The sequence below is a fragment of the Lotus japonicus genome, chromosome 2, assembly GCF_012489685.1.
Source record: "Lotus japonicus ecotype B-129 chromosome 2, LjGifu_v1.2".
Lineage (NCBI taxonomy): Eukaryota > Viridiplantae > Streptophyta > Magnoliopsida > Fabales > Fabaceae > Lotus > Lotus japonicus.
In genome coordinates this window covers 47,335,107-47,361,003 of record NC_080042.1, presented here as the reverse complement: position 1 = coordinate 47,361,003, position 25,897 = coordinate 47,335,107, and the positions used below count along the sequence as shown (strand labels likewise).

General features: G+C 37.8%; 1 protein-coding gene and 1 long non-coding RNA gene across 3 annotated transcripts; both read right to left on the bottom strand.

Annotated features, from left to right (window-relative positions):
- Positions 1–334: 334 nt before the first annotated feature.
- LOC130735424 (uncharacterized) lies at positions 335–2,556 on the bottom strand. The gene is made up of 2 exons (XR_009018443.1): positions 1,278–2,556; positions 335–625 (listed from the first exon to the last, which is right to left on the bottom strand). It is a non-coding gene; the product is annotated as an uncharacterized LOC130735424 (long non-coding RNA).
- Positions 2,557–21,107: 18,551 nt separating this feature from the next.
- LOC130738157 (protein SET DOMAIN GROUP 41) lies at positions 21,108–24,661 on the bottom strand. 2 transcript variants are annotated; one of them, XM_057590077.1, is made up of 6 exons: positions 23,942–24,661; positions 23,821–23,863; positions 23,621–23,724; positions 22,593–22,691; positions 21,699–22,515; positions 21,108–21,398 (listed from the first exon to the last, which is right to left on the bottom strand). In XM_057590077.1, the coding sequence occupies exons 1-6, from the start codon at positions 24,590–24,592 to the stop codon at positions 21,376–21,378; spliced, it is 1,737 nt and encodes a 578-aa protein (XP_057446060.1). In that variant the 5' UTR covers positions 24,593–24,661; the 3' UTR covers positions 21,108–21,375. The 2 variants fall into 2 exon arrangements, with proteins under 2 accessions (XP_057446060.1, XP_057446059.1); XM_057590076.1 differs by lacking the exon at positions 21,108–21,398 and having other exon boundaries at positions 21,405–22,515; positions 23,942–24,660.
- Between the last annotated feature and the right edge of the window lie 1,236 nt (positions 24,662–25,897).

Here is a 25,897-nt window from a genome sequence, read left to right as displayed (position 1 = left end):
TAACTCTTTCATGGGTGAAAGACCTACTAATCTCTTTCATCCTAGAAGCCACCATTAAATAATTCTTACTTTTCTTGTACCAAAAAAAAAACTAATTCTTACTTTTCGTATATTTTTTAAATTTATTTATGATATTATTTTGATACATCAATAAAGTATTATGAATATATAGCTTTTAATTATTTATTGAATGTGAGAATTTCTAAATAATTTAATTATACTAGTACAAGATTTTTCATTCTATAGCTGTAAATTTAGTTTGAGCGATATATAGAAAGGAATACACAATTGACACAAATATTAGTGGCAAGGTAAATTGATATTAACGATAAAGTAATCTCAAGTTGCTTTACCATTTTATTAATACAGTCGAATTACACACCATACACATTATATCCAAATATAGGATACAGTACCAGAGTTTAAAACACTTCCATATAAGCTCCAGGCTCAAAAGTTATTTAGAGATTATACTACAATGCTTCTGAGCCTTGATGGTACGTACTTTCAGTGTTCAGCTAGTGCTCTTAGGATCACCAACATGTCCCTTGTGTCCCCCCATAGCTTTCTGTTTGTGTCCCATGTCCCTGCTTGATGGTTCTTGTGGATTCTTGGGCTTCTGATTCTACATATATCATAAAACAATTGCAGCAAAGGGAGTCCATTTTTTTTTTCTATGAAATATTTTTTTTTCTTTGGCCCTTCAATTTCAAAATGGATGAATTTAGGCCTTAAGTTGTCAAAATCATGTGACTATAGTTCGTCTTTTCCCCCTTGTATTTGATCTAATTAAATTTTACTTAAGTAACTTTTAAACTTAAAAAAATTGACAAAAATAAAGCTGCCGAACTACGTACTTATACAAGGTACTCATTACATTCATAATTAACTGTTCAGAAAGAGAATAAACACACATATTATGAATGAAAATAATTTTGTTAAACAGTTAAATATAATTAAACATATTTTTCCTCTAAATTGATGGTTATATAATTTAATTTTCTAACCTGCTCTTTTAAGAAAACAAGTGAAAACAAGTTATCAATTAATGTAATGAGTACCTTGAAAGAAAAATTGCACCCGGCAGGAATCGAACCTTCGACCTCCCCCTACCCAACCCAACCCATATGTTCCTCAATTCCTACCACTTGAGTTATCCTTTGGGATAGTTTCATAATTATAACTAGCTAACTTAATTTTTATTTTTTAAAGTGATACGTAGTAAATAAATCAAGATGTGCATGTATACTTAATAGAGAGTGATCAAAGATGATTACCTGGACGGTAGGATCATGAGGAGCGGGTTTGTGCTTCTCTTCCAATAGAGACTTGAGATTCGTGTCGTCAGTTTTGTTCTCGACAACAAGATTTGTTTGTGTGTTACTAGCCATGATTGTTGGAAGCCAAGGGATTAAGAGGAGGATACAGTGAAGATATTAAAGAAGAATTACACTGTATATGGAATTGGGAAGGACTAGCTATTCAGTACCTATTTATAAAGTGGAGATCCAGTTACAATTACCCCCATGTGTATATTTTCTTTTTCTTTTCTTTTAAAGGTAACCACATGTGTTATTGTTTGGTACGTTAAGTGCTTTTCTTTTAGGCCATGATTAATTATTTGTCTCGTAATGTTTGTAGGAAATATTTCACCAAAAGCATAATTAATAAATAATTGCAACACTAAAATTTAAAATGAAATCATGCACGTACTTCTTAAATAGACAAAATTTGAATTAACATATAGCAATAAAATATAGATCATAAAATAGACTAAATAAGGGGTTCAAAGAAGATTTTGCAGACAAAAGCTCAAAACGGTACTCAAAGAAAGGCAAAAGGGAAAAGAGGAAGGCCAAAGGGAAGCAAAAACAAACCGAAGGTCGTGGTGGAGGAGGAATTAGTTTGGTCTGACGAGGATGGGGTTGATATCGACTTGGCAACAAGATCAAAGGTTTATTCTGCTTTTTTCTAGAACTTCTTCCAGTGACCTTTGAATGATGCAGAAAATGGTTTGACAATAGACGTGGCTGGTGCAGTCTGTTATGTAGGTTTTCCAAGTTTGAAGAAGCAGGAATTTTTGCTGTATGTTTTTGTTATTTTTAATTGGAACAGTGCAAGTATATATATTTTGGAAGATATGTTGGCAGGTTCGAATGGCTATCTTGGGCGTGCTTTTGAAGTCAAGTGCAGGTAGTTTTGAAAATTTGCAAACAACTCAAGAACTTATTATTTTGAAATCCAAAATGTGCCTATGGTATATAAGTGGTTAGCAGGATCTCTGTCTTGATAAATTGGGTATATATATGGGCTTATCAGAAAGGTTGTAATGGGATGTGCTGCATGTGATATGTATTGGGAACAAAAATTTTACTGTTATTGTTTGCTTTAGGTTTGAGTACTCTTTTTCCTTACTAGGTTTTTTCCCATTGGGTTTTCTTAGTAAGGTTTTAATGAGGCTCACTCCCTTAGCTCAGCTTGGTTCCCAAGGGGGGGTTTTAGTTTGAGGGGTGTTTTGAACTCATAGTCTTACCTTGAGAGGGGTGTTCTCTTGGAATCTTTTATTCAATAAATAATATTTTTGTTTTCAAAAAAAAAAAAATTAAATAAGTTTATCATAAGGCTGAGGCGTGCAAAGCAATTGGCTTAAGAGTATTTGGTCACACCACAAGTAAATTACTTGGTGCTGATGACCTCATAGGTAATACCCTCCAGGATACAACAACCACTTCCCGCTAACTCTGCACATGAACTAAACGGGCTACACATGAACAACTCTTTTAAATCACTCGTGGGAACTTAATTTGCATATATAAAATTAAGGGAACATAATTTGCATACATAACTCTATATTCTCAAACACTAGTTATTTACCTACTTAATTACGGGGGCGTATTCAAGATTTTATTTTTTGCGGGGCCAAAATTAAAAAATAAAAAATTTCAATGAATATATAAACTTCAAATAATTTTTTTATTTATATAGTACTAAATTTATTTATTATTGTATCAATTGTGCTTTTTTTAGCAATTTCTCTCAATATATTACTAATAAATTTCCGGGAATGTCATTTTTAATTTTGCTATTTGAAGCCGAGTCTTAACAACTTTCACTGTAGAAAAATTTCGTTCATAGAGGCTATTAAAACCGGAAGTGTCAAATATCAACAATTGATTTCTAGTTTCAACTAAAGTTTGATAAAATTTGGATAAACTAGTCATTTATCCTAAATTTAGATCATGGGAAACATATGAATGATAAGTTTTAGTTGAAACAAGAAATTATTTTTTTCCATAAAAATAATCTAAGGGGCATTAAATCTTCTATTTAATTCAGATAGTTGCAAATCAATTGCAGAATAAAATAAATTTATTCTATAATGATGTTTCATATCTTCATCTGATTTTTCATAACAACCATTACCTACAAACAAATGAGTTATATCAGAAACTTCAACTTGATGAGCATCATATAACGTTATAACACTCTTCAATAGTTTACTTGCTTCCAACTATTGTCTCTCGATTCTTGAAGAAGATATTTAGTTGTCAACACAAGATTCAAAATATTAAGTATATTTTGAGAACGTCGTAAATAGTATCGCTGATTCTTAATAATCCACCCTCACAAGTAACATAAAAATAAATTTAAAATTCATCAATTTACGATAATTAAACTTTGCTTGGGGGCGAAGTCTAGGACTACAAAAAATCTATATAAAAAATATCTATCGTCAGTAAACTTTTCAAAATTCTTGAGGGGGTGTATCCCTTGTCAGCCCCTCCCTAATGTACGCCCATCACGGCCCATGCCTACTTATAAAGTGGAGATCTAGTTAATTCCCGTGTTTTTGTTTTCTTTTCTTTTAAAGGTAACCCGGCCCCATGTATTATTGTTTGGCAGATGCTTTTCTTGTAGGCCATGATTAATCATTTGTCTAGTAATGTGAACAATTTTATTTTGCTAAGAAATTCTTATAATCAACACTCTTGAGATGAATCCTCTTAAGGTTTAAAGATTATATTAAATGGATTAACATTTCCAAACAAGTCTTACTTCATAAACATCGGTCAAAGATCAAACCTCACAACCAAATTCATAAGAAATCCAGCTATATATCTTACATCAACTTTCGTTATCATTACAATCTGGATCCCTATATATCTATTCTTATGTCCTCGAAGAATAGCTCAAGTGGTAAGAGCTAATGACATAAAGGTTGTGTGGGATGAAGGGTAAAGGGTCCAGGGATCAAACCTTGAGGGGAACAAATTTACTAACATTACTAACAACTAACATTTGTCTTAATCCTCTTCTCATCCCCCTCCTTCTGCTTCCGACCCCCTCTTGGTATCAGAGCCTGATGGGGAAGTAGGAACATGCTAAATATGTTAGATATAAGTTATTTCTCTGTTCTGTTCTTATATAATTAAGCACTATGGTCGGGATCTGGACTGGTAGTACACTTTGAACTAAACTAAAATGAAAGCTCTTTTGAAAACCTTCTAGGATTATTACTATTCAGACTTATGATCATCTCTGCAGCGGAGGCGTTGAAGGCAGTAAGTCCCTGTGTGGCAGTAAGTCTATATTGGCCATACTACAGACATGTTATTAAGTTCTGAATATTTTTAATGTCCTTGTTTAGTTTCTTTTTGTGGTGGCTTAAGTCTGATCCAGATCTATACTGCTCAACTATTAAGAACAACGCAGAACCTAACTTATATTTCTAATTTATTTATCTGTTTCTATAGAACCAGGTGATGGTGATGATACTTACGGGCAAGGAAGATCTATCTTTCATGATGCTTCGCTCTTTCTCTTCTAAGCTTTCTTTCAGATCTTCCCAACCCTCTTCTTCTTCTATCGATCATCCTCATCAATCCAATCAATTATCCAAATCTGTCTTCAAAGAAGAAATTCATTTTGAAGATATCAATCAAGATCTTGACAACTGGGAAATTCCAAAAATTTCTCATGCTGAGATCTACAAACCAAACGGATCCTTTTTCAAACGATCAGATTTCATTATCAAAACCGTTGAGCAAACCTACAAGCTCAGATCTGATGATGAAGAAATCCATCTGCTTTCCGAGAAAAGCATCAAAGAACATATCAGCAAGAACTTCAACTATCTTCATATAGGTAGTGTTCAAGTTGGTCTTAAACCCCTAACCAGGAAATCTCTTGACATCGCTGTACTCCTTTGTCTTAGGGATGTTAGACATAATCAATTTCATGACTCCCTCTTAGGAACGGTTGAAACCAGCCTGAGTAATGGATCAATCTTTTTCAATTGCTTCCCAGATCTAACTGTTAGTCTGGAAGATAAAAACATCCTTGATGTCCTCTTCCTAAATATCAAGCTTCACGGCCTTGATATGAAAGAAGATTCCATTCCAATCTCTTTGATCTACAGGGTTCAATACAAGGTAATGAACTCTATCAAATCTTATTTCTTGCGAACCAATTGTGAGAAATCTGGAGAAACTACCCTCTTCCTCACAGATTATGATAAGGCCAATGTTATTGTGCCCAAAACCATCCAATGGAGTGATATCACCCTTCCAGAAAAATGGTCTTTGGAAAAGGCTACTCCAGCCCAACCTGCTGAAACTCCTGAGTTTCGTGAAATCATCCAACACCAATCTGGCCAAGTAGATCTCATCTTTGATAGGAGAAATTCCTTCTCTATCCCTAGATCTATTAGGACGTCCTCAAATGATTTCCAATCCGCCATGTCTAGAAGATCTTTTTCTATGACTAGAAGGAACCAGCCTGAGTCTAATGCTCGACCTTCCCTCTCTCATGACGGATCTACTATCCATTTAGCTGGATATGTCAATACCACTCCTGTCAAGACTACCTATGACAAGGGTGATGAAGATCATCAATCCACCTTATCTCCAACGTATTCTTCTCTAGAAACCCCTGGAGAAACTTCTGATTTCATTGGAGCAATCACTACTGAATTCGTCATCGACAAAGGAAGTATCAAGGCAGATTTCTACTCTGACCGATGGACTCAGCAAAGAAAATGGTTCTTTGCAAAGTATCAGGGTGAAAAGAGAAAGAAGATCCAAGAAAAATTCTATGGGTTCCTTGAGAAAACCCAGCAAAACATCTTCTTTTTTGAATGGTTTCAAGATTATGCCAACAAGAATTGGAAATCTTACCCCTTCCAAATTGACATGGTTAAATGGCAGCATAAGGATGGAAAAGAAACCCTTTCTAACCTGCCACCTAAAACTCCTTTCCTTCTTAAAGGAGCTCAATCTACACCTGTCCTAGCTTCTCCCTTCAAGACTAGGAAAGAAGAAGGTGATGTCACTGGTAAAGACATCAAAGACCTCATGGAACAATCCAATTATACCAATAAGTATCTTCAAATTCTTGGAGAATCCCAAGTGCAGGATTCCTCTTCCAGGAAAGGAAAAGAAAAGGTCAAGATTGAACCTTCCTCTTCTAATCTTGATATCCCTAAAGGATGTCAACTTGAAAAACCTCTTTTCAAACCTTTTCAAATCAGTAGCCGTTCCAGACACTCGGCTCAAACTCTTCGAGCAAAAAAGGAATCTGACAATGAGCTCCTCCAAAAGGTGGTAGAGCAACTTCAGCTTCTCAAACAAGTTATTCCTGAGACTCCGGAACCTCCTGAGACTCCGGAACCTACTCCGGAAGCAGTTTCTAATCCCACTATTACTGCTCCTCCTCCTCCAAAAACTCGTACTTCTACTCGTAATACCTCTACTTCTTTAAATAATATTGAATATGGTAAGGTTGAGTCTGATTCTGATATTCAATCTATGAAGTCTGACGTTCAATCTATCAAGAGTATTCCGGTCAATACTGTCATTCACAATTCTAAGAATCAGTGGAGAAAAGAAACCAAGCTCTACTATCCTAGAGCTACTGCTCCTGATCTTCTTTTAGAAGAATCTTCAAACTTCAAAAGCTTCAGTGCCAACAATGTCTATGAATGGAATATTGATGGTGAAAACGAGTATGGCATCACCAAAATCCTCCAAAATATGACTATGGTAGCCACTGCCTATGTTACCGCCAACAATTGTCCTGAATCTCTTATCGTTGAAGTCTTGGTTGCTGGTTTCTGTGGCCAGCTCAAAGGTTGGTGGGATAATTATCTCACTCAAGACGAGAAGGATCAGATCTTGACCGCCGTCAAGACTGATGAAGAAGGTAATCCTATCATGGAAGATGGCAAATTCATCTCTGATGCTGTCAACTCCTTAATCTTTACCATAGCCCAACATTTTGTTGGAGATCCTTCCCTCATCAAGGACAGATCTGGTGATCTTTTGTCCAATCTGAAGTGCAAATATTTGGGTGATTTCAGATGGTATAAGGATACCTTCCTGACCAGGGTTTACACCCGTGAAGACAGCCAACAAGCCTTCTGGAAAGAGAAATTCCTGGCCGGTCTTCCTAAATCTTTTGGCGACAAAGTTCGTGAGAAACTTAGAAGCCAAAATCCGGGGGGAGAAATCCCATATCACACCCTTAGTTATGGACAACTCATAGCTATCATTCAAAGAGTTGCTCTCAAAATCTGTCAGGATGACAAAATCCAACAGCAACTCACTAAGGAGAAGTCTCAGAATCGCAGGGATTTGGGTACTTTCTGCGAACAATTCGGAATTCAAGGTTGTCCCAAGAAACCTAAACCCAGAAAGCAAGATCCTCCTCCCAAACAACAATGGAGAAAGAGATCTAGCAGGAATGATCATAGGAAACCCAAGCCTAGATCAAAACCCCAATCTTCGCAAATTCCAAAGAACCCTCCTGAGACTAGACCCTCTCAAGGAAAAGATGTTACCTGCTACAACTGCGGCAAGCCGGGCCATATTAGCAGGTATTGCAGACTCAAAAGGAGAATCTCTGAGCTTCATCTTGAACCTGAGATCGAGGACAAGATCAACAATCTCCTCATTCAAACTTCTGATGAAGAAGAATCTAATCCTTCGGATTCTGAGGTCTCTGAAGACCTAAATCAAATTCAGAATGATGATTCTCAATCATCATCTTCCGTCAATACCTTGTCCATCAACACTTTGACCAATGAACAAGACCTTCTCTTCAGGGCCATTAATTCTATCCCTGATCCTGAGGAAAAGAAAATCTATTTGGAACGCCTCAGGTCTACTCTTGAAGATAGGCCTCCCAAAAGTCCTATAACCACCAATAAATTCAATCTTAGAGATACTTTCAAGCGTCTTGAGAAATCTACGGTCAAACCCGTCACTATTCAAGACCTTCAATCTGAAGTCAATTCCCTCAAGACTGAGGTTAAAAGTCTCAAACAAATCCAAAATAGTCAGCAGCTTATCTTAGAAAAACTGACTAGAAATTATGAGGAAGATGATTCTTCTGTACCTGATTCCAATCCTGCTCCTAACAACAATTGCGAAGACTTTCTGGAGAATATTAACCAGGTCACCATTCAGAAATTCTTCATCCATGTCAAAATCCTCATAGGAGATTTTATTCTCGAAATCCCTGCCCTCTTTGACACAGGGGCAGATTCCAGTTGTATCTCGGAGGGACTCATTCCCACCAGATATTTTGAGAAAACCACTGAGAAGCTCAGCGCTGCTGAAGGATCTAGACTAAAGATCAAGTATAAAATCCCCTCAGCTATCATAAAAAATGGTAGTCTTGAAATCGAAACTCCATTTCTGTTAGTCAGAAATTTGAGTCAAAAAATCATTATAGGGACCCCTTTCATTAAGAAGCTCTTCCCCTATAATACTGACGAAAACGGCATCACTGTTCAGCATCTTGGACAGCCTATCTTGTTCAAATTCTCTGAACCTCCCATAGATAAGACTTTGAACGTCATATCCTACAAGGAGAAGCAGATCAACTTCCTCAGGGAAGAAATCTCTTACAGAACCATTGAGGATCAATTGCAACAAGCTTCTGTTAAATCAAGGATTGAGAATATTTTGGAAAATATTCAATCCAGCATCTGTTCTGATCTACCCAACGCTTTTTGGGAAAGAAGGAGCCATATGGTGGAACTTCCTTATGAAAAAGATTTTTCAGACAAACAGATTCCAACCAAGGCTAGGCCTATTCAAATGAATGAAGAACTTCTTCATTTCTGCCAAAAGGAAATCAATGATCTCCTTGAAAAGAAACTTATTCGCAGGAGTAAGAGCCCTTGGTCCTGTGCAGCCTTCTATGTCAACAAACAAGCTGAGATAGAACGGGGAACCCCTAGGCTGGTTATTAACTACAAACCTCTCAATCAAGCCCTTTGTTGGATTAGATATCCTATCCCCAACAAGAAAGATCTCTTAGCCAGACTGCATGATGCTAAGGTCTTTTCAAAATTCGACATGAAATCTGGATTCTGGCAAATCCAATTGCAAGAGAAGGATAGGTATAAAACTGCTTTTACTGTTCCTTTTGGGCAGTATGAGTGGAACGTTATGCCTTTTGGGCTAAAGAACGCCCCATCTGAATTCCAAAGGATTATGAACGAAATCTTCAATCCTTATTCCAAATTCACTATTGTCTACATTGACGATGTTCTAATCTTTTCCCAAACTTTAGATCAACATTTCAAACATCTCAATACGTTCATCTCTGTAATCAAAAGGAATGGCTTGGCTGTATCCAAGACAAAGGTCAGTTTGTTCCAAACCAAAATCAGATTTCTTGGTCACAACATCCACCAAGGAACCATCATTCCTATCAATAGAGCCATCGAGTTCACGGATAAATTCCCTGATCAAATCATTGACAAAACCCAACTACAAAGATTCCTGGGTTGTCTCAATTATGTTGCGGACTTCTGTCCTCAACTCAGTACCATAATCAAACCCCTTCATGATAGACTCAAGAAGGATCCTCCACCTTGGTCCGATATTCATACCAATGTGGTCAAACAAATCAAACTTCGTGTCAAGAATCTCCCTTGTCTTTATCTCCCTAATCCTCAAGCTTTCAAAATTATTGAAACTGATGCCTCTGATATTGGCTTTGGTGGTATTTTGAAACAAAAGGTTTTTGACAAGGAACAAATTATTGCTTTTACTTCAAAACATTGGAATCCTGCTCAACAGAATTATTCTACTGTCAAAAAAGAAGTTTTAGCAATCGTTTTATCTATTTCAAAATTTCAATCTGATTTGATTAATCAAAAATTCTTAGTCCGTGTAGACTGCAAATCTGCGAAAGAAATCTTACAAAAAGATGTCAAAAACTTAGCTTCAAAACATATCTTTGCCAGATGGCAAGCTATTTTAAGCGTTTTTGACTTCGATATTGAATATATAAAAGGATCTAACAATTCTCTCCCTGATTTCCTCACTCGTGAATATTTGCAGGGAAGATCATAAGATGTCCTCCAGAGGAGGATCCTCCTCCTCCCGAGGAAGAGGAAGAAACAAAGAAAAGAGCAAAGGTATTATAATCTCTGACTCTTTAATCTTATCTGGGCCCACTGCCCATCAATCTGGACCCACTGTCCAAAAATCTGAGCCCACTGCTCAAAACCAATCTTCACAACCAAAACAAACCAAAGCTGATTATGCTTTATCAATTCCAACTCTCCTTGCCTTCAAACAAGCAGGCCTGGATAATGTTCCTCAGGGACTCATCAATTTACCAAATAAATCTTGGGCCAGCATCGCTGATAAAGATGATGACCTAGATCTCCAATCCCTCCAATCTTTTATTGAAAGAACAAAAAGCTTAGCAACTCATGATGGAAAGAAACCAGTTGTTGTTGCCCAATCTAGCCCAGTTACCCAATCTAACCCAAAATCGGAATATTTGACCAAAACTATCTCCAAATTCCAAACCTTGATTGAACCAGAATGGTGGGACCATTCAGGAGGGAACCTCGCCAATAAAATTGGTACTAAACTTTTCCCTGGTTATCTTGATCCAATCCACCCAAACAAAACCCAGAGATTCTATGAGTTTATCTTGGTTGATACAAACAGTGTGGATATTAAGCATTTTAGGGATAAAAATGACAACTCCCTAATTACCCACTCCACACTCCAAATTCTCCGTGTCCTTCGTCCCACTGACTTTGGACCCAATCCAAACACCTACAGAAAATTTTCCCAGAATTTTGACCCTATAGGTTTTAATTATTGGGATTACATCAAAGCTTGGGAATTTACAATCCTTGGCCTGCAAAACCAAAATTTCAAGCATTCTTGGCTCATTTACTTCAAATGGACCAACAAATATTCCTTTCCAATTTGGTTCCATTCTTGGTGGAGCTTCTTTGGTCCAACTACTGAAATCTTTCCCCCTGAAGTTCTGGAGGGATACAATCTTTTCCTAAAACATTGGGACAAAGAGTTTAACAATTATCCTGATTGTTTAAACTTTTATACAATCTTTTCCCTTTCTTGGGTATTCTCTTGGAGGTACGGTCTTAAAGCCAAACCCCAACCAATTCTCAACAAACATGCCCTTATCAAGTGGTGGAAGGCTTTTGATGCTTCCAAAGCTCACAAGGATAAAGTAATTCAATGGTTCAAAAACAACCAGAAATATCTCAAGCATGCAAGTCCGCAAACCAGCCTCTTGCTAAATCAAAAGGCCCACATCACAGCGGCCCTTGCAGGAGCTTCAACAGAAGAAGACTTGCTAAGAAATCTTCAATCTGCTCTTCAATTATTGAAGGAACCAATTAAGCAAGCCTCATCTTCAAAGGCCCCTCAACACAAAGTCTCCGAGCCATCCTCTCTTGGGTCGTCAGATTTTGTCCAAACCACAGAATCAGATGATGATGACTTCTGCTAAGTTTGTCGTCTTGTAATCATTTTTATTCTGTAATAATTCAATTTTTGTACTGTAGCAAATAGTAAAATTGACTTTTTACTGTAGCAAATAGTGCCAGTCAAATAGTACCGTCTACCGGAACTATTCAACCGGAACTATTCAAACAGTGCCCAATCTTTTCTTTAAATAGGCTCATTCTGAACCTTGTTAAGCAGAGTTTTGGATAGAGCTTAGATAGAGAGTTTAGAGAGAGAAACACTGAGAGAATTCCTTCTGTAAGTTCTCCTTCAGTTTTCCTTTCTTTCAATCTTTTCTGTTTTTAAGTTTCAGTTTTTCAGTTTTTAAGTTTCAGTTTTGTAATCTATGTTTATGTAATATATATCTTGTTCAAGTTTTATTTTCCTGTTTATGGAAGGCTGAGCCTCCTGTTTTAATTCCTGTTTTTAATTTCTGCAAGTTTTATTTTTCTGTTTATGGAAGGCTGAGCCTCCTGCTTTAATTCCTGTATTTAATTTTCTGCAAAAAGCCCCTCCGTGGTGGCGTCCTACTTCTCTTAATCCTCTTCTCATCCCCCTCCTTCTGCTTCCGACCCCCTCTTGGTATCAGAGCCTGATGGGGAAGTAGGAACATGCTAAATATGTTAGATATAAGTTATTTCTCTGTTCTGTTCTTATATAATTAAGCACTATGGTCGGGATTAAAAACAGGAATTAAAACAGGAGGCTCAGCCTTCCATAAACAGGAAAATAAAACTTGAACAAGATATATATTACATAAACATAGATTACAAAACTGAAACTTAAAAACTGAAAAACTGAAACTTAAAAACAGAAAAGATTGAAAGAAAGGAAAACTGAAGGAGAACTTACAGAAGGAATTCTCTCAGTGTTTCTCTCTCTAAACTCTCTATCTAAGCTCTATCCAAAACTCTGCTTAACAAGGTTCAGAATGAGCCTATTTAAAGAAAAGATTGGGCACTGTTTGAATAGTTCCGGTTGAATAGTTCCGGTAGACGGTACTATTTGACTGGCACTATTTGCTACAGTAAAAAGTCAATTTTACTATTTGCTACAGTACAAAAATTGAATTATTACAGAATAAAAATGATTACAAGACGACAAACTTAGCAGAAGTCATCATCATCTGATTCTGTGGTTTGGACAAAATCTGACGACCCAAGAGAGGATGGCTCGGAGACTTTGTGTTGAGGGGCCTTTGAAGATGAGGCTTGCTTAATTTGTTCCTTCAATAATTGAAGAGCAGATTGAAGATTTCTTAGCAAGTCTTCTTCTGTTGAAGCTCCTGCAAGGGCCGCTGTGATGTGGGCCTTTTGATTTAGCAAGAGGCTGGTTTGCGGACTTGCATGCTTGAGATATTTCTGGTTGTTTTTGAACCATTGAATTACTTTATCCTTGTGAGCTTTGGAAGCATCAAAAGCCTTCCACCACTTGATAAGGGCATGTTTGTTGAGAATTGGTTGGGGTTTGGCTTTAAGACCGTACCTCCAAGAGAATACCCAAGAAAGGGAAAAGATTGTATAAAAGTTTAAACAATCAGGATAATTGTTAAACTCTTTGTCCCAATGTTTTAGGAAAAGATTGTATCCCTCCAGAACTTCAGGGGGAAAGATTTCAGTAGTTGGACCAAAGAAGCTCCACCAAGAATGGAACCAAATTGGAAAGGAATATTTGTTGGTCCATTTGAAGTAAATGAGCCAAGAATGCTTGAAATTTTGGTTTTGCAGGCCAAGGATTGTAAATTCCCAAGCTTTGATGTAATCCCAATAATTAAAACCTATAGGGTCAAAATTCTGGGAAAATTTTCTGTAGGTGTTTGGATTGGGTCCAAAGTCAGTGGGACGAAGGACACGGAGAATTTGGAGTGTGGAGTGGGTAATTAGGGAGTTGTCATTTTTATCCCTAAAATGCTTAATATCCACACTGTTTGTATCAACCAAGATAAACTCATAGAATCTCTGGGTTTTGTTTGGGTGGATTGGATCAAGATAACCAGGGAAAAGTTTAGTACCAATTTTATTGGCGAGGTTCCCTCCTGAATGGTCCCACCATTCTGGTTCAATCAAGGTTTGGAATTTGGAGATAGTTTTGGTCAAATATTCCGATTTTGGGTTAGATTGGGTAACTGGGCTAGATTGGGCAACAACAACTGGTTTCTTTCCATCATGAGTTGCTAAGCTTTTTGTTCTTTCAATAAAAGATTGGAGGGATTGGAGATCTAGGTCATCATCTTTATCAGCGATGCTGGCCCAAGATTTATTTGGTAAATTGATGAGTCCCTGAGGAACATTATCCAGGCCTGCTTGTTTGAAGGCAAGGAGAGTTGGAATTGATAAAGCATAATCAGCTTTGGTTTGTTTTGGTTGTGAAGATTGGTTTTGAGCAGTGGGCTCAGATTTTTGGACAGTGGGTCCAGATTGATGGGCAGTGGGCCCAGATAAGATTAAAGAGTCAGAGATTATAATACCTTTGCTCTTTTCTTTGTTTCTTCCTCTTCCTCGGGAGGAGGAGGATCCTCCTCTGGAGGACATCTTATGATCTTCCCTGCAAATATTCACGAGTGAGGAAATCAGGGAGAGAATTGTTAGATCCTTTTATATATTCAATATCGAAGTCAAAAACGCTTAAAATAGCTTGCCATCTGGCAAAGATATGTTTTGAAGCTAAGTTTTTGACATCTTTTTGTAAGATTTCTTTCGCAGATTTGCAGTCTACACGGACTAAGAATTTTTGATTAATCAAATCAGATTGAAATTTTGAAATAGATAAAACGATTGCTAAAACTTCTTTTTTGACAGTAGAATAATTCTGTTGAGCAGGATTCCAATGTTTTGAAGTAAAAGCAATAATTTGTTCCTTGTCAAAAACCTTTTGTTTCAAAATACCACCAAAGCCAATATCAGAGGCATCAGTTTCAATAATTTTGAAAGCTTGAGGATTAGGGAGATAAAGACAAGGGAGATTCTTGACACGAAGTTTGATTTGTTTGACCACATTGGTATGAATATCGGACCAAGGTGGAGGATCCTTCTTGAGTCTATCATGAAGGGGTTTGATTATGGTACTGAGTTGAGGACAGAAGTCCGCAACATAATTGAGACAACCCAGGAATCTTTGTAGTTGGGTTTTGTCAATGATTTGATCAGGGAATTTATCCGTGAACTCGATGGCTCTATTGATAGGAATGATGGTTCCTTGGTGGATGTTGTGACCAAGAAATCTGATTTTGGTTTGGAACAAACTGACCTTTGTCTTGGATACAGCCAAGCCATTCCTTTTGATTACAGAGATGAACGTATTGAGATGTTTGAAATGTTGATCTAAAGTTTGGGAAAAGATTAGAACATCGTCAATGTAGACAATAGTGAATTTGGAATAAGGATTGAAGATTTCGTTCATAATCCTTTGGAATTCAGATGGGGCGTTCTTTAGCCCAAAAGGCATAACGTTCCACTCATACTGCCCAAAAGGAACAGTAAAATCAGTTTTATACCTATCCTTCTCTTGCAATTGGATTTGCCAGAATCCAGATTTCATGTCGAATTTTGAAAAGACCTTAGCATCATGCAGTCTGGCTAAGAGATCTTTCTTGTTGGGGATAGGATATCTAATCCAACAAAGGGCTTGATTGAGAGGTTTGTAGTTAATAACCAGCCTAGGGGTTCCCCGTTCTATCTCAGCTTGTTTGTTGACATAGAAGGCTGCACAGGACCAAGGGCTCTTACTCCTGCGAATAAGTTTCTTTTCAAGGAGATCATTGATTTCCTTTTGGCAGAAATGAAGAAGTTCTTCATTCATTTGAATAGGCCTAGCCTTGGTTGGAATCTGTTTGTCTGAAAAATCTTTTTCATAAGGAAGTTCCACCATATGGCTCCTTCTTTCCCAAAAAGCGTTGGGTAGATCAGAACAGATGCTGGATTGAATATTTTCCAAAATATTCTCAATCCTTGATTTAACAGAAGCTTGTTGCAATTGATCCTCAATGGTTCTGTAAGAGATTTCTTCCCTGAGGAAGTTGATCTGCTTCTCCTTGTAGGATATGACGTTCAAAGTCTTATCTATGGGAGGTTCAGAGAATTTGAACAAGATAGGCTGTCCAAGATGCTGAACAGTGATGCCGTTTTCGTCAGTATTATAGGGGAAGAGCTTCTTAATGAAAGGGGTCCCTATAATGATTTTTTGACTCAAATTTCTGACTAACAGAAATGGAGTTTCGATTTCAAGACTACCATTTTTTATGATAGCTGAGGGGATTTTATACTTGATCTTTAGTCTAGATCCTTCAGCAGCGCTGAGCTTCTCAGTGGTTTTCTCAAAATATCTGGTGGGAATGAGTCCCTCCGAGATACAACTGGAATCTGCCCCTGTGTCAAAGAGGGCAGGGATTTCGAGAATAAAATCTCCTATGAGGATTTTGACATGGATGAAGAATTTCTGAATGGTGACCTGGTTAATATTCTCCAGAAAGTCTTCGCAATTGTTGTTAGGAGCAGGATTGGAATCAGGTACAGAAGAATCATCTTCCTCATAATTTCTAGTCAGTTTTTCTAAGATAAGCTGCTGACTATTTTGGATTTGTTTGAGACTTTTAACCTCAGTCTTGAGGGAATTGACTTCAGATTGAAGGTCTTGAATAGTGACGGGTTTGACCGTAGATTTCTCAAGACGCTTGAAAGTATCTCTAAGATTGAATTTATTGGTGGTTATAGGACTTTTGGGAGGCCTATCTTCAAGAGTAGACCTGAGGCGTTCCAAATAGATTTTCTTTTCCTCAGGATCAGGGATAGAATTAATGGCCCTGAAGAGAAGGTCTTGTTCATTGGTCAAAGTGTTGATGGACAAGGTATTGACGGAAGATGATGATTGAGAATCATCATTCTGAATTTGATTTAGGTCTTCAGAGACCTCAGAATCCGAAGGATTAGATTCTTCTTCATCAGAAGTTTGAATGAGGAGATTGTTGATCTTGTCCTCGATCTCAGGTTCAAGATGAAGCTCAGAGATTCTCCTTTTGAGTCTGCAATACCTGCTAATATGGCCCGGCTTGCCGCAGTTGTAGCAGGTAACATCTTTTCCTTGAGAGGGTCTAGTCTCAGGAGGGTTCTTTGGAATTTGTGAAGATTGGGGTTTTGATCTAGGCTTGGGTTTCCTATGATCATTCCTGCTAGATCTCTTTCTCCATTGTTGTTTGGGAGGAGGATCTTGCTTTCTGGGTTTAGGTTTCTTGGGACAACCTTGAATTCCGAATTGTTCGCAGAAAGTACCCAAATCCCTGCGATTCTGAGACTTCTCCTTAGTGAGTTGCTGTTGGATTTTGTCATCCTGACAGATTTTGAGAGCAACTCTTTGAATGATAGCTATGAGTTGTCCATAACTAAGGGTGTGATATGGGATTTCTCCCCCCGGATTTTGGCTTCTAAGTTTCTCACGAACTTTGTCGCCAAAAGATTTAGGAAGACCGGCCAGGAATTTCTCTTTCCAGAAGGCTTGTTGGCTGTCTTCACGGGTGTAAACCCTGGTCAGGAAGGTATCCTTATACCATCTGAAATCACCCAAAGATTTGCACTTCAGATTGGACAAAAGATCACCAGATCTGTCCTTGATGAGGGAAGGATCTCCAACAAAATGTTGGGCTATGGTAAAGATTAAGGAGTTGACAGCATCAGAGATGAATTTGCCATCTTCCATGATAGGATTACCTTCTTCATCAGTCTTGACGGCGGTCAAGATCTGATCCTTCTCGTCTTGAGTGAGATAATTATCCCACCAACCTTTGAGCTGGCCACAGAAACCAGCAACCAAGACTTCAACGATAAGAGATTCAGGACAATTGTTGGCGGTAACATAGGCAGTGGCTACCATAGTCATATTTTGGAGGATTTTGGTGATGCCATACTCGTTTTCACCGTCAATATTCCATTCATAGACATTGTTGGCACTGAAGCTTTTGAAGTTTGAAGATTCTTCTAAAAGAAGATCAGGAGCAGTAGCTCTAGGATAGTAGAGCTTGGTTTCTTTTCTCCACTGATTCTTAGAATTGTGAATGACAGTATTGACCGGAATACTCTTGATAGATTGAACGTCAGACTTCATAGATTGAATATCAGAATCAGACTCAACCTTACCATCTTCAATATTATTTAAAGAAGTAGAGGTATTACGAGTAGAAGTACGAGTTTTTGGAGGAGGAGGAGCAGTAATAGTGGGATTAGAAACTGCTTCCGGAGTAGGTTCCGGAGTCTCAGGAGGTTCCGGAGTCTCAGGAATAACTTGTTTGAGAAGCTGAAGTTGCTCTACCACCTTTTGGAGGAGCTCATTGTCAGATTCCTTTTTTGCTCGAAGAGTTTGAGCCGAGTGTCTGGAACGGCTACTGATTTGAAAAGGTTTGAAAAGAGGTTTTTCAAGTTGACATCCTTTAGGGATATCAAGATTAGAAGAGGAAGGTTCAATCTTGACCTTTTCTTTTCCTTTCCTGGAAGAGGAATCCTGCACTTGGGATTCTCCAAGAATTTGAAGATACTTATTGGTATAATTGGATTGTTCCATGAGGTCTTTGATGTCTTTACCAGTGACATCACCTTCTTCTTTCCTAGTCTTGAAGGGAGAAGCTAGGACAGGTGTAGATTGAGCTCCTTTAAGAAGGAAAGGAGTTTTAGGTGGCAGGTTAGAAAGGGTTTCTTTTCCATCCTTATGCTGCCATTTAACCATGTCAATTTGGAAGGGGTAAGATTTCCAATTCTTGTTGGCATAATCTTGAAACCATTCAAAAAAGAAGATGTTTTGCTGGGTTTTCTCAAGGAACCCATAGAATTTTTCTTGGATCTTCTTTCTCTTTTCACCCTGATACTTTGCAAAGAACCATTTTCTTTGCTGAGTCCATCGGTCAGAGTAGAAATCTGCCTTGATACTTCCTTTGTCGATGACGTATTCAGTAGTGATTGCTCCAATGAAATCAGAAGTTTCTCCAGGGGTTTCTAGAGAAGAATACGTTGGAGATAAGGTGGATTGATGATCTTCATCACCCTTGTCATAGGTAGTCTTGACAGGAGTGGTATTGACATATCCAGCTAAATGGATAGTAGATCCGTCATGAGAGAGGGAAGGTCGAGCATTAGACTCAGGCTGGTTCCTTCTAGTCATAGAAAAAGATCTTCTAGACATGGCGGATTGGAAATCATTTGAGGACGTCCTAATAGATCTAGGGATAGAGAAGGAATTTCTCCTATCAAAGATGAGATCTACTTGGCCAGATTGGTGTTGGATGATTTCACGAAACTCAGGAGTTTCAGCAGGTTGGGCTGGAGTAGCCTTTTCCAAAGACCATTTTTCTGGAAGGGTGATATCACTCCATTGGATGGTTTTGGGCACAATAACATTGGCCTTATCATAATCTGTGAGGAAGAGGGTAGTTTCTCCAGATTTCTCACAATTGGTTCGCAAGAAATAAGATTTGATAGAGTTCATTACCTTGTATTGAACCCTGTAGATCAAAGAGATTGGACATGAATCTTCTTTCATATCAAGGCCGTGAAGCTTGATATTTAGGAAGAGGACATCAAGGATGTTTTTATCTTCCAGACTAACAGTTAGATCTGGGAAGCAATTGAAAAAGATTGGTCCATTACTCAGGCTGGTTTCAACCGTTCCTAAGAGGGAGTCATGGAATTGATTATGTCTAACATCCCTAAGACAAAGGAGTACAGCGATGTCAAGAGATTTCCTGGTTAGGGGTTTAAGACCAACTTGAACACTACCTATATGAAGATAGTTGAAGTTCTTGCTGATATGTTCTTTGATGCTTTTCTCGGAAAGCAGATGGATTTCTTCATCATCAGATCTGAGCTTGTAGGTTTGCTCAACGGTTTTGATAATGAAATCTGATCGTTTGAAAAAGGATCTGTTTGGTTTGTAGATCTCAGCATGAGAAATTTTTGGAATTTCCCAGTTGTCAAGATCTTGATTGATATCTTCAAAATGAATTTCTTCTTTGAAGACAGATTTGGATAATTGATTGGATTGATGAGGATGATCGATAGAAGAAGAAGAGGGTTGGGAAGATCTGAAAGAAAGCTTAGAAGAGAAAGAGCGAAGCATCATGAAAGATAGATCTTCCTTGCCCGTAAGTATCATCACCATCACCTGGTTCTATAGAAACAGATAAATAAATTAGAAATATAAGTTAGGTTCTGCGTTGTTCTTAATAGTTGAGCAGTATAGATCTGGATCAGACTTAAGCCACCACAAAAAGAAACTAAACAAGGACATTAAAAATATTCAGAACTTAATAACATGTCTGTAGTATGGCCAATATAGACTTACTGCCACACAGGGACTTACTGCCTTCAACGCCTCCGCTGCAGAGATGATCATAAGTCTGAATAGTAATAATCCTAGAAGGTTTTCAAAAGAGCTTTCATTTTAGTTTAGTTCAAAGTGTACTACCAGTCCAGATCCCGACCATAGTGCTTAATTATATAAGAACAGAACAGAGAAATAACTTATATCTAACATATTTAGCATGTTCCTACTTCCCCATCAGGCTCTGATACCAAGAGGGGGTCGGAAGCAGAAGGAGGGGGATGAGAAGAGGATTAAGAGAAGTAGGACGCCACCACGGAGGATATATATATATATATATATATATATATATATATATATATATATATATATATATATATATATATATATCCTTATGATTTCCCACATTCATTTATCTTTTATCTTCGGGCCAATATAGTATTTGCAATTATCAACTTATAAATATTAAGCAATAAAATTCAATTAAGAAACTAACTTGTACTACATTAAACTAATTACTTTTATTCAGAAGAAAAAACTAATTACTTTAAAATATTTTTTTTACAGGAGCAATACAACTACGGTAAAATATTGGGGGCGATGGAGGCGACGGCGGTCGTAGTAGCAGTGGCGATAATGATGATGTTATCAACGATGGTGGCAATAGTGGAGTGTGGTGGTGGTGGCGGCGAAAGTGGTGGTGGTGGCGATAGTGGTGGTGGAGAGTGTCGGCGGCGTTGGTCGTAGTAGTGGCGATAACGATGACAGTATCAACGGTGGTGGTAGTGGTGGAACGTGTCACTATCACCATCGCTTCTACCGCCACTACTTTCACCACCACTGCCACCACCATCACCTTCCAATACCACCACCATCACTGTTGTCACCAAATTATATAGTGTATGATCAAACGATGTATAGTATTAAAATTTTATCAAGCCTTATCCTATCAGGCCTAATACAATCAGGTCGTATACTATCAGGCCTTATACTATACAACATACCAAACGGGCCCTTAAGTAATAAAAATAATATAACATTATGGAAAGGTCGAAAAAATAGATAAAATTACTAATTGCAACTCATGGCAATTGCACCACCCAAAGCTGCTCTATACTTTTGTAAAAACTTTCAAGCCCACTTATTTGAATAGTCTCTATCGTTCATCTCTAATGTCTTGCTTTTGTGCTTCATTATCAAGTCATTTCTTTTATCTTCATTTCTCAGCCATACAAGTCTTCTCCGAAGCACCATTTCCCAAACTTTATCATCACATCAATCTTCAATCTTATAGGCACCAAAAACAAACCCCTACGGCACCTTAACCATTCAGATACTAAAAGGGCAAAAAATAATTTGAATTCATGTTCACACAGATTTTTCACAAGGTATCATACATGACCCCTCAAATTTCATCATGACAATATAATTCACCAAGAATATTTTGAACATGGCAAGACAAATGGGAATGGGGACCATAACATATACTAGCCAACAATCCTCCATATGTTAAGCAGTGTACACTTAGCAAAAAAATATCATTTACTACATGATCATTGTAAGCTTTTCCTTCACAAATATGGATGTTATTCTCAGATTCACGAGTGTTACCTGTGTTAGTTTTATTACCATGAGGCCCAATATCAACTGTAATGGAATTTTTTGTAGACCATAGCCAGCTGAAATTGATAGGATCTTTACATGATCTCATAAAATTGCAACCATAGACAAGTACACTCCAAACTTTCTGAGTAATATGTGAGACGCAGTGAAGGAACTCATTCGATACAGTCTCAAAATCTGCACTTTTAATTTGACCATTTGATATACAAGCTCTAAATCTAACCATCAATGAACACTTGGAGCATTTTAACATCCTGATAGAAGGAAGTTTTGAAACAACCAGACCCAATTCAACAAACTTATTCCATCCTGAATTTCTGGTGAGAGATAACAAAGATTCACCAGCACCAGTCCAAAAATTTGCAATTGAAGCAATCAGTGAGGATTCAAATTTGAAGAGATGATGAGTTGCACCTGCAAGTAGCAAAGAATATGCTGCACTGATCCTGCTCATGTCAAAAGCTTCAAACTGATCTAGATTGATTTCAGAACCTACACACAATAAATCACTCCCGCGAACTTTATATGCTGAAGCCAGTGTTGTGTAAGCAATTAGAGAAAGGTGATGTAGGGGATGCAGGATGAATTTTGAATGCTGTTTTCCTTCACCAATTTCTAACTGCTCATCTAGACCTAGCATAAGTATCTTCTCAAGTTTTTCACAACAAGAGTCAGGATCACCAACGGAAAGATACTCTGATATAACATTGTCAATGCACTCGGCTAGTCTACTATCAACCATGTCTCTGAAGAGCTCGTAATTGGAACATGAACCAGATGAATCACGACTATAAACAGAAATTTCCTGAATAACAATCGTTATGGCAGTCAATAATAATATTATCAGTAAGGTGTCCCACTTCCAGTGTTTCAAAGTCTTACTTGCAATGCATGATCCACATATGTGAAGGGCAGGGCACTACATCGTTGGCAACAACAATTAAACCGGTACTTTGACCATAACTCTGATTGCCTCATTGCCTAGAAAAGCAAACTAAATTGAGATTAGGGCATCCAGAAGCTTATTAATATATCAAAAAGAAGTGAAGGATCTTAGTGAAGAGCCAAGAAAGAGGAAGAAAACAAAAACTAAAATTTTCATGCGTAAAAATATTCATGAGAAAAAAAGTAAGTACAATTTCAACTAATTTGTGAGGTATTTAAATTTATGATTTACCAGATAATTTTGCTTTGAGATGCCAATTTCCTAAATTTCCAAATTTCATTGAAAGCGTAAAATAAATATAAACATGAAAGTAAATATGAGGGAGAGAAGTAAAATAATAGATAATATAAGCTACCCAGAAAGGAGATAGATTTTAGAATCAAAGATAACTATTGCCTTTCAAGAATTGTTCTTTCCCATAAGAGCAGAGATGACAAGGCCAATAAATTAGTAACTAGCAACCCCCCCAAAATCAGTACAGCCTATGGACATTGATGCATACACAGGACACATTATAGACATCTACACTGAGACAACAAAATTATGCATTCCCTCAATTCATTAAGATTTGAACTCTCCTGTCAAGAATGTCCAAGTGTTATTGTCTTAATATATGCATAACTATTCTTTTAATTAGAAGTGTTCATACCCCAGATTTCATAAGTGCATCATACAGGGTCCCCATCCATAGATTTGATAGTTAATTGTATAATATTCCTAAACATAACCATGGGAACGCTCATCAAATCTTTTAACTCAATAACACAAAGGCCAACTTGTATGCCTGACTAACAAGAACAACAATAATTATAAATTCACAATTACAACCATGGTTTAAAATCACAGTCTGCAAGCCTCAATGATTGCACGGTGACCACATTAGAAGTCGCATTTGTCCACAATTTTCCGCAATATCAAATGATAATCACATAAGAGCAATTCAAAACATTGATTCGATGCATACCTTAGGTTGCAAGAGGTCAGTATATGCTACAGTCACCTCATCTCCCTTGTTTATTCTCTTGATACTCCTCACAATCAATCTTGGACCATAGCCCAGTTCCCATTCTTTTTCATGCATAAATATCACCCCCAATTAGTTTTGTTAATGCAAAAACAAGCTTATTATAATTATAACATAGATAGAGTTTAAAAGATGCACACCTTTTCCAAATTCACTACTGCCACCACAAACCTCACTATCTATCTACAAAACACAATTTTCACCTCAGCAATGATCACAAGCAGAAAATTCTCACAAGCAAGCAAGCAGAAAAAAATGTACCATTGATTGTTGAGAATTGAACGGAGCAATGCGAAGCTTCGCTTCATCAGAAGAAAGGGACTTGAAGGTGAAGCGGTAACACGCATTGGGTGAACAACTGTGGTTGATCCAAGAGAACGCAGGTTCGAAAACCGCAATCCCGAGGGCGCACCCTTGGCTATCGTGCACCTCCACGGCGTTCGTTAGCACAGCGCAGAGAGCAACAGTGGCGTCCTCCAGAACGGCGTCGTCCTGTTCGCGGCCGCCGCGTTGTTTCGCAATCGCGGCGGCCATGGCCCTGACGCTATCGGAGACCGACACGTCATCGTGGGAGGGAGAGAGGTTAGGGCACGTCAGCAGGTGGCGGTTAGAGAGCAGTCCGGCGATCCGGCCAGTGGAGGAGGGACGGTGGTGGAGGAGGAGGCGGAGGGCGGTGCGGAGGAGAGAGGAGTCGGCGGAGGAGAGGCGGAGAGCGGAATGTGCGGCGGAGCAGAGAGGGGAGCAGTAAAAGAGGGAATGGGGATTGGGATTGGGGAGGGGAGAGAAACATGCGGAGCAGTGAGTGTGGAGATGGGAATTGTGGAGAGAGAAAGAGAGAGGGGAGAGTGTTGGGGTTAGGTCAGTTGCTATGTCAATGTCTTCCATGCATTTCATCTCCATCTCCATTTCCATAGCATGAATCTGTCTTCAACTTCTGTGTTTCCAAGGAGGAGAAAATAAGACTTTGGCTGGGTTTAAAGAGTATTTAATTCAATAGGAATTTTTGTCACCCAAAAATATGATAGGGCTAGAGAAATTATGCTATCAAGTTTTTGGTGTTTTTGTCAAGGGTTATTAGGGATGTCAATGGCGGGCTCGGGTTTTGCTTATCCCAAACTCAAATGCTCATATTAAATCCAACCCATCGGTTTCGGGTTTACTCAAACTCATTGTAGCTTTAAATTCACGTTATAATTTAACTTGATGCATAGATTTTTTTGCAAAACAAAATGTAACTTGTTCCATTTTGTTGTGAAAAAACTTTTATATCTTTTTTGCCAAAAAATATGATACCTTAATGTTCAAATATGATCAAATTTTTAACAAATTAAGTTGTTAACATAATATGTAAGAATAGTTTTACAATTTCATATATATTGTTCGGGTTCGGCTCCGGGTTTCACCAATACTAAACTCAAATACAAACATATCGGGTTTTACCCGAAAAATCGGGTTCGGGCGGGCCCCAAGGGTTCGGGTTCCGTTGTCATCCCTAGTGGTTATGCTTAGTTTATTATCTTGGTGGACTGAATTTGTTTGTTAGGGCTTTTGTCTTATTTCTCTTGTGTGAGTGTTAGTGATTGTTATTTGCTAATGGGAATTAGTTTTAGTACCACCCCCCATTAATCCCATACCATCTTTTTACACCAAAATTACTCAAATACCCTTAAAATTTAATTTCATTCTAAACATATTTCTTTTCCTACCTTCCCACCACCATCCTCTTTCATTTTCCTACCATTCTTCACTTTCACACTCATCTCATTGTTTATTTCATTGGTTCGTCTCACACTTAATAAGTGTGAAATATTTTCACACTTTGTAAGGGTGAACAGAGTTATGTTCATTGTCTCTTCACATTTTTCCTTTCGTTTGAGTGTTTCACAGTTAGTGAGTGTGAAACCTTTCACACTTAGTGAGTGTGAAAATGTTCACTCTTAGTAAGTGTTAAAATTTCATTTTATAATCGATGTCCGTATTTCGCACTTTAGAGTGCGAAATTGTTACTGCATCTGTTATTGCATCTGTCATCTGTTTCACACTCTTGAGTGTGAAATTTAATTATGTTTCACACCCTTGAGTGTGAAATGAAAATATGAAAATAAGAAATATTTAATATTAAAAATAAAATTTCTCACGATCTTGTCCATTCACACTCTTGAGTGTTAAATTTAATTATGTTTCACACTCTTGAGTGTGAAATGGGAAATTGAAATA

Bases quoted from the DNA above. Each gene is read 5' to 3' on its own strand.
- LOC130738157 (XM_057590076.1), bottom strand. From the start codon at position 24,592: ATGGAAATGGAGATGGAGATGAAATGCATGGAAGACATTGACATAGCA. The intron at 23,864-23,941 runs GTACATTTTTTT...TGTGTTTTGTAG, and splicing joins TCAATTCTCAACAATCAATG to ATAGATAGTGAGGTTTGTGG. The intron at 22,516-22,592 runs GTAAGACTTTGA...ATTGTTATTCAG, and splicing joins ATGTGGATCATGCATTGCAA to GAAATTTCTGTTTATAGTCG.